The 8,793-nt window shown below is 34.2% G+C and overlaps 1 protein-coding gene across 1 annotated transcript; it reads right to left on the reverse strand.

Annotated features, from left to right (window-relative positions):
- Positions 1-379: 379 nt before the first annotated feature.
- On the reverse strand, positions 380-8,271 carry LOC128214994 (uncharacterized). The gene is made up of 7 exons (XM_052921729.1): positions 8,113-8,271; positions 4,370-4,588; positions 3,670-3,794; positions 3,149-3,216; positions 1,889-2,022; positions 1,026-1,191; positions 380-723 (listed from the first exon to the last, which is right to left on the reverse strand). Exons 2-7 carry the CDS (start codon positions 4,529-4,531, stop codon positions 701-703), a joined length of 678 nt encoding a protein of 225 aa, XP_052777689.1. The 5' UTR covers positions 4,532-4,588; positions 8,113-8,271; the 3' UTR covers positions 380-700.
- Between the last annotated feature and the right edge of the window lie 522 nt (positions 8,272-8,793).

Genomic DNA, 8,793 nt, shown 5'->3' on the forward strand with positions numbered 1-8,793 from the left:
GTCACACTAAAGGTTCATTGGTCGAAATTTGTGGTACTTTTGATTGTCTGGACTGTTACATGCTAATACGCTTTGGATTTTAAAAGATTTAACGTGGAATTGAGAAATTGCTTCGAACATTTTTTGCCATGAGAATTTTGCCTTTCGAATAAACACAGCTAATTGAACATTATTATTCTTAAAGAATACTTTGGTATTTAAGTTCACAAATTTTCACAAAACTGTTTTATAACGTATATTAAGTGGCAGACATTGCTGTTGTTTGCCGACAATGTAACAACCATATATAGGGGGTATAAATTTACTCCTGTACATCTGTATGACTGATCGTCATACATCGTTTAGCCTTAACATTCCTAATATACAAATCGAACACAACTTTTGCCGCATTGTGCGATGTCTAGTGTTTAATATACCTTTGATCATTTATTTTACATATATTAAGGTATCAACTGGCAATGACAATGCCTTCCAAAAGATATAATTTATTAATTGTACTATAGTTATATCTTTTATTTGATTAATTAATTTGGGGGTTGGGGTTCACCAGACATCAATATAAATCGTTATCGCCATTTTCTTTGAAAAGGCACAATGTCAAATTTATTTAAAGGTTTTGAATGACGATGTTAAGTTTTTTTTGTAATTATTTTCTTTTTTCGTCAGAGGCAACCGTAGTACCCACAATACTGCTAAGGTGCTAAGCTGACAGCAACGTACAGTCTGAAAAAGTCACAAAACACGTATTTTTTGTACGAGATTGAAGTCTATACTTTTACTCCCGGCTTTTTACATTATTTAGTATGAACATTTTATGTTAATGTACATAATCAAGTTGTTTATCTCAAAGTAGAAAATATATAAATATGTACAAGTTACAGAAGTTAAATTAATTTGCATTTTCCTTAACTTTATTTTGTTAGTAACATTGTTAAGGTATATTCCCCATGATTTTGGCTATTATATACTACCAAAAAAAAATTCTTAAAAATATTATTGTCTTTTTTTAATTATTCTAAACTAACTTTCTGGCTGTGATCTTCCCTTCCATTTCCATCCAAGAAGATCGTCGTTTTCGAAATCCTCGCCGAGACAGTGTTTGGAAAACTTCTCAATTTCGCCCCACGGAACGTCTGTGAAATCCGGATCTCCGTCTGGAATCCCATCTCCGTCCTTGTCTTCACGGCGGTCCTTTATGTAAATGCATTAAAAAACAAATATGCAATCAAATGCAACACGCTTTTTAATTGTTAAAACTCGCTGAACTCGCTATCTATGAATACACAAACAGCAATATTGCATCAACAATAATTACTTTTAAACAGTATTTCCTAAATTAATCATGATTGTGAAGGGGCTAACTTTTGTTTAAACCAAGCAAGGCAATCAACAGACTCACCATTTCTGTTCGCTCATATCATTTCGTTGTCCAACATGAGAATCCCTTGTTTAACTAATCCATTCAGACTGTCTTTCATTTAATTGATAGTTATGATTTTTTTCTGAAATAATTTTAAACTCTCTAAATTTGACGAATCACTTGTACAGTAATTTAAGTGGATTTGAATTGGTATATTTGGCACGTGAATGCAATATTTTTTTGACAAAATGTATATGTCATACTGATTTATTTATATGGGGTCTAACTTTTTCCCTATGAAATCTTATTCGAAGATGTTCATTGTATTCAAGAAAAAAGTCCAGTTCTGAGTAATGGGCCTCTAACTAGTACAGTTAACCTGAATACACCATGTCAGCAAAACACTTCTTAAAGACAAAACAAACCGACCATGGTCCGTTTTGGTTTGAATGCAGGATAGTGTTTTAATTGTTTCTCCTTCATTTTCTTTTAATATTCATAACCACAAACAAAGAGTTTTTTGCTTACTCGGACATAGATGAGAACAGCGATTCTTGGACACTTTCCGCACACTATTTCAGTCACATCTCTACAGTGGTACGTTATCAAGTACTCTGCTGGCGAACAACTCAAAACTCTGAAGTCTCGATTTTCCGGTTCCGCTACAAAAACAATTGTGTCATACAAATTACAAATTTCGAGGGGCGTTTTACTGTCTTAATCAATGATGATGATGATGATGATGATGATGATGATGATGATGACTGCAATTAAAATAACAAATTCCGTTGAAACTTTATATATCGTATTTGTACCATTTCAAAGATATGACAAAAAAGTTGTTTGGTTTGCCAGCATTTATCTTCTTTGTTTGATATTGATTTAAAATATAAAAAAAAAAACGTTTTGATTTTTGCGAAAAATTCTCTCACAAAATTATTGCACTTAAACGTATCGGTACTAGGGCTAACCAATTATAATATTACACAGAAGAGAAGTGTTCCTAGAATGTAATAAAAGAAATCACAAAAGGATAACACCAATGCGGAAGTGACTGCTCAGTGATACATTGTTTACTGCCTTATACATGGCAAGTCAATGTATCGTTTGACCATGTCAGGACATGGGCTACTTTCCATCTCCCATCATGTTTTCAAGCGGAATGATTTGTGATTTGAACTCGCTGAACAAAAAGATCTACTGGGTCTACTTTTTTGTAAACTATTTTATCGCATTTGTGTAATCCTATCCGGGTTCTTGAAACCTTCTAGCATTGGGTACTCAGGCCAATCGGACACTTGACCCAATTTTTTTATTGCTTAATGTTAAGTACACAGATGGAACTTTCATCCATTATATATAGATTGGTTCTGCGTGCAAATTGGTCAATATTATGTATAATGTATAGACTATATGATTGTTGGTCTCTAACATACTACTTTTAATAAATACTAATTAATTTACCCGACCCTTTGTTAATGACCTAGAGTTCACACATTCGGAAAAAGTTTGTTAGACAACCATTTGCTGCAAGAGTATTAGCAAGTTATTACCTATTGATATGCTTTCTAACATAACAGAATATTCTTTGATAGGGAATACGTTTCTACCGAGCTCCATACAAATGCAGGTTGGAAGCTCAATGTGGCCTTTAGAGTGTTAACAATAAACTGTTAACCATGGGTAATGTACTACGGATGATGAACATTGACCGGTCACAACAGCTCACCTTCAGCACAGATGCTTAGGCGAGATATAGATAATTTATATAACTTGCATATTCCTTACGGAAGACTGCAATATCGTCACGAATCCCTGGATATATCACATCAAAGCTCTGGCAGCTGTCGCCCGCCCTGTTAAAAAAGTATAATGTACCGAATGAAATTAATAGCGTACATCAACTTATTTATAAGGGATTTGTAATCAGATGAAAACATATACCTTTCGTGTATTTAATTTAGAAAATTACATGATAATCGCAGACATTGGGTAATATTGATCATAATCTTAATAATACGAAACATTGAAAACTACAGGGGCAAGCCTAGTAGATAAATGTCATGGGCGTCCCGACCCATTGCCTCAATCAATTTTTCGAAACTTCGGAAGCAGGATTGAATGGCTTGTTGCAATTAGCCAAACAACATACTTAAGTTTGATTTTGATATATGAAACATAGTTAATTATGATTATCATAAAGAAAATTCCCATTTAAAGTCCAAAATTTCTAAAAGATGTAATAATTACGCACATAACTTAAAAACTAAAAATGTGTGATAAGCTAAATCCTGTTATAAGGGACTTACGCATATGCGAATGTTGACACAATACTGGCGTCGGGTTGTACTGTAAACCGACGCTGGGTAGATATAGCGGAGGTTAACCGTAAGGTGTCGATCACGTAGGCCGAGACGTATACCCTGTTGACAACCTGTTAACAGTAAAGTTAGCTTGTATGTGTTTCCGAATTATTACTTCGGTGTCGCTGCACAGGATTTCTTACCCCAGATCGAGTTTATTTTGAGATATCGATATGCAAATCGATATTGCAGTTCAATTTATCTTGATAAAGACAGGGATTTTCTTTGACCGCGAGGTATCGATATAGTGCCAAAAATCCTGTACGAGGACGCCTTGGATACAGTCGCGTTTTGTTCATCTATTATTTTTATTCATTATTACATGGTAAGTCATGATAATTAAGTAGTATTGATAAGTTAAATTTAAGCTGAACGCCTTTATATAACCGTTTTAGACCATACCGAAGTATTTAAATGATAAGTGCCAGTTTTCACACTCAAACAATATATAGTAGGCTTCCCGGCAAGAAATAAACAGACATCGTGCCGTAGATAAAGCCAAAATTATTATTTTTTGCAACGTTCGATATACGAATGTTGATAGTAGACTGCTCCAAATGAAAAACCATTTTCCATAATCTTTATTATAATAAGGAAGCATGCTTTGTAGACAGCAGAAACACCTTGGTTCACAAAAGATACTTGCGTATTTTAGAAAGTCTTCCGTGGGCACAGCACACTTGTCTGGAGGAAAGGGCAATCCGATTTCACCTCCAGGCATCTCGTTATTCCCCTTTGGACATTGTACGTGAGCGTTGACTGCGGTGACACACAGCACGACAATAAAACATCGACGAAGAAGGTCCATGGCCGTCTATCTATGAGCGATCCTCGGATGAAACGTTAGACACTTTACACGTGTATTCTGCAACACAGTTTGCATATACCGAAAATAAATATAGAAAATGCCGCGTTATCGCTGACATAACAAATTCGGTTGACTGACGTCCTGACCGACAAGTTGCTTTGTTATTTAATCTACTCTCAACGGATGAACGTATTTTGAAATCGGACAAAAGCATTTTAAATAGAATAGGTATTAACCACGATATGAAGTATACGTGGTTCTTAAATCTAATTTTCTTGTGAATGATTTGACCAAACAGCTTAAGAGTGAAAACTTGATGCACACTGTTCAACTGAGCCTCATTTTCCAACCCTGCCTCTCCCTTACCCCTCCCCTTCCGTCATCCCCACATTATATTCAAAATATAGACTGATATTGTTGCATTTTGTTCTTCATTTCCTGAATGTCATTATACTATACTAACTACACCCCTAATGGCCAGGCTTAGTATATTTGTATGAGTAGTAACAGAAGGTAAATGTGTATTTAAAAAAAATATACGCTTCATTGCACATTATTGAAGCCTTTTAATCCTTATATTTTTATTGATTTAAATTGTACAACTTGGTCATGAAAATCGAATTTTTTTCTTGACTTTCTGTTCGTTGATTGTGCACCTTACATTGGTTAAAATAACATTTCGTGTACCTTTCTTAAAGATATTTCATTGAAATTGAGCGCATCTGCTACATAATGTTCGTAATTATAACGAGTCGATTCTCCCTCGTCAATGACGACTGTGTTAAAGGCTCAGATAACCGTGAATGGTAATATTCAAAAAGAAAACCATAGTGCATTGCTTGTAGAATTTCATATTTTTTTATAAGAACTTTAGTGAAATTCATATGTTCATGATTGAGGGAAGAATGAAGCGTACAAGCAGCTACTCCTTCTAAAATAATTGGATGGTTATTATAATATAGATAGATAAAAGTAACAACAGAACAGAACAGAACAGAACAGAACAGAAAATTTATTGTTAACTTGAACATATACAGTTCATCGTTGTTACAATAACATAACACATGGCATGACAACATAATTTAACATATAAAATTTAAAAAAGACGCTTGACGAAAACAAAAGAGTTGTTCTACTGAGTAAAAATGCTAATATATTATCACGTATCAAATCATGACTTTCGGTGAGGCTTTCATACCAAAATACAAAAAACATCCATGTTTTGAATGAGATTTTTTAAGCCACCATTAAATTTCAAGGTTCAGGAATATTAGTGCACTGATTTTCAACCATTCTGTGGTCGCAATCGATCTCGATGTGAAGTATGTTTTTTGGATGGTAGATGCAAACTTATTATACGTATAATTGGTCGTATAACGTGCATTTAACAACATCTGTTTAACGCTATGTACACCGTATACATTAGTGGTTGATTGCATCAGATCTCGGCTTGCCATAAATAAGAATAGAGAACTAGCTCGATAAATTATTAATTTCTAATGATTTGTTTTTCCTGTTGTAATATATAAGTACCCTTTATTTAACTATCGTAGTGTCATAAACACTTTTCTGTAAAGCCGAGGGTCTTCGTAGGAACGTTTTAATTAGTTTAAATGCGACTACGTTTACGACTGTTATACGATACAGTTTCATTGGGCAGGATTTATAAGAGACAAATGTACGATAATGTTTATTATATATGCATGTCGTATTAGGGAGTTTTTTCACAGTACGTCATCGTACAAGGTAATGGCGTTACTAGTTTACGGTCGCTTCCATTATAAGTTGGTTCGTACGATATAACATGTACTGGAAGGTGAATTAAGGGAGTCGGTCCTAAATCGACGTCGACAATGAATCAAGACAAGTTAAAATAAAACAAAAAAAATTGCCATCATTTGTATTGTAATGGCATTTGGATGTAATTGGATAACCGTCAATTCATTTTCAGCACTTCAAATAATATATTGTTATTATATTGGAATTATTGCACCTAACAGTATCTATTTACGATCCCACGGAATAGCGTATGGTGTCACATGAAAGTGTCAGTCTTGCTAGGTTGATAGCGGTAATGTACATGCAAGATATAACACTGGAAGGAACTACCCATTTTTAATTTTGTGCCATTGCGAAGCCGTGATCTTAAACGTTTGGGTTAAAATTCAAGGAGTTTACAAGACAATTGATTCTTACACAATGGCTCTCGCTAATATTAATTCATTTCTGTTTAGGTCATCATTCCTATCTTTAGCTACTAAGTGGTCAAACTGCCATAGCATTTTATTAGCATAGGAACTTCATTACCGTTACCGGCATGTGTCGATTAGATATTCTGAGAATAGAAGGAACAGTCAATCGCATTAGCATATGCTTAGGATGACCTAAGACTTGAATACTTATTATCAAAGGACCTGCCTTTTACTTCGTTCATATCTTACTTAGTTCTATCGAGATCAAATGCCTTCGCCTCAGGTCAACTAAGATACTGTCAAGAAAGTAGTTTAATTACTCTGTTTACTAAAACTCTGTCAAAAGTAGTTGATTTACTCTGTTTACTAAACCTCTGTTAAAAGGGTTTGGCCTAGCTTAAATTGACGTCACGGAAACTGTTGATTGACAAGCTCCTTTTTGTGGCGATCGCAAGTTACATTTTTTGATTATTATCACGTTATGTAAAGGGTATCATATGATGTCGTTAAACTGTAAAGAGTGATTCAGAAAAAACTTCTGTATAGTCAACTGCAGTCGGGGTCAATAAGTTAGAAAGTTTAGAGTCAGGCAGTCAATCTGAGTCTGGGTTATATTCTGGAAAGCGGTTAAAATCTGAGAAAATGCATTTGGGTTTAATCTTGAGGTCTGTGGACCGAGCTGGGGTGGTTAAGACTTGAGAGTCAGCTTTTCTCTCGTTTAATAGAAGAAATAAAGTGACAACTAAGAAATAAAATATTGCTTTCAATAAAACTTGTATCATCGGCCATGATTGTTTTGACTTTATAAATTTACGATCGAACGGCTTAGTGTATACGACGCGGATCGGTGTTATGGCTCCCCTGCTTGTTTGTTCACAAATGCTTCAATATAAGAAGGTTTAGCCTCTAAAAATAATGTTGCGGTTTCGGGTATCACAGTAGGGTAGGTAGATAGAAAACCTTTTTTTCGAAATTGATTACATATTTATATACAAATTGACATAAGTGTTGCCAGAAAAATGAAAACAAATAAATAGAAATAGAAAAAATATGGTTGACACTTTAAAAACGTTTAGTCTATATCTATTACAAACACTTAATTTTTGTAAACGTGTATTTATGGATGAAAACAGGTTCGATCTGTTAAAAACACAACAACATAAAATAAAGATATGAAATGTTTTCTGATGAATACGACTGAGTAAAATATCGGCGGTACATACACCAAGATTGCAACGGTTTATACATTTTTTTTAAATTAAAATTTAAAATGGCCAACCAGAATACAAGAAACTCATAAAATGTGTCAGAAATTGATACTACCAAACATCCAACAATTAACATAATAAAATTAAACTATTATGATTCAACAAATTAATTAAAGCTTACCAGAAAAATCCTAGACTATCCAAGGCGACTCTTCCTCTACAGACTGTCAATATTCAATCCTTTTCCTGCTGCGAAACAATATACTCATAAATGTTTGAATTGGTATCAAATTAAAAGCTCTTAAAGCTCTGAAAGCTGTCGTTTCATCATGCGCACGCATGTACAACGTTGAATTTCCGGATGCGCATGCATTCAATTCCGAAGTTCTGCGCAAATATTTAAAGTACAAAGATGAAATAAGTACGAGTTAATTAATGCAGTACCATATGCTTCATAAGTATTGCTTGAATATATTACAATCATCGATGTTTGAACATGAAATTCAATAAAATGCAATCATTTACAGATTAATATGAGTAAAGCTTTATATTGAATAATTCAGAATTTAGAGTTTATTGAACATGGAGTTTGATGCGTACATTATAAACAAATTTAGCAAACAGACATACGGCAATTTCAGAAGATGCAGATCATGCTCAACGACACTGGGGATATGCAACATGACGCTGACAATATGACACAAAGATGGGAAAAACAACATGACGCTGACAATAACCCACATAGGGGATAAACAAAATGACGCTGACAATATAACACACTGATGGGATAATAAACATGACGCTGACAAAAAAACACAGAGATGGAATATACAACATGACGCTGACAATATAAAACACAGAG

The sequence above is a fragment of the Mya arenaria genome, chromosome 13 (assembly GCF_026914265.1).
Source record: "Mya arenaria isolate MELC-2E11 chromosome 13, ASM2691426v1".
Lineage (NCBI taxonomy): Eukaryota > Metazoa > Mollusca > Bivalvia > Myida > Myidae > Mya > Mya arenaria.

Excerpts from the sequence above, each read along its gene's own strand:
- LOC128214994 (XM_052921729.1), bottom strand. The coding sequence starts at position 4,531 with ATGGACCTTCTTCGTCGATGTTTTATTGTCGTGCTGTGTGTCACCGCA. Across the intron at positions 2,023-3,148 it reads TGACGATATTGCAGTCTTCC|CGGAACCGGAAAATCGAGAC; the intron begins GTAAGGAATATG and ends TTGTTTTTGTAG. Across the intron at positions 724-1,025 it reads GGGAAGATCACAGCCAGAAA|ACTGTACGTTGCTGTCAGCT; the intron begins GTTAGTTTAGAA and ends TGACTTTTTCAG.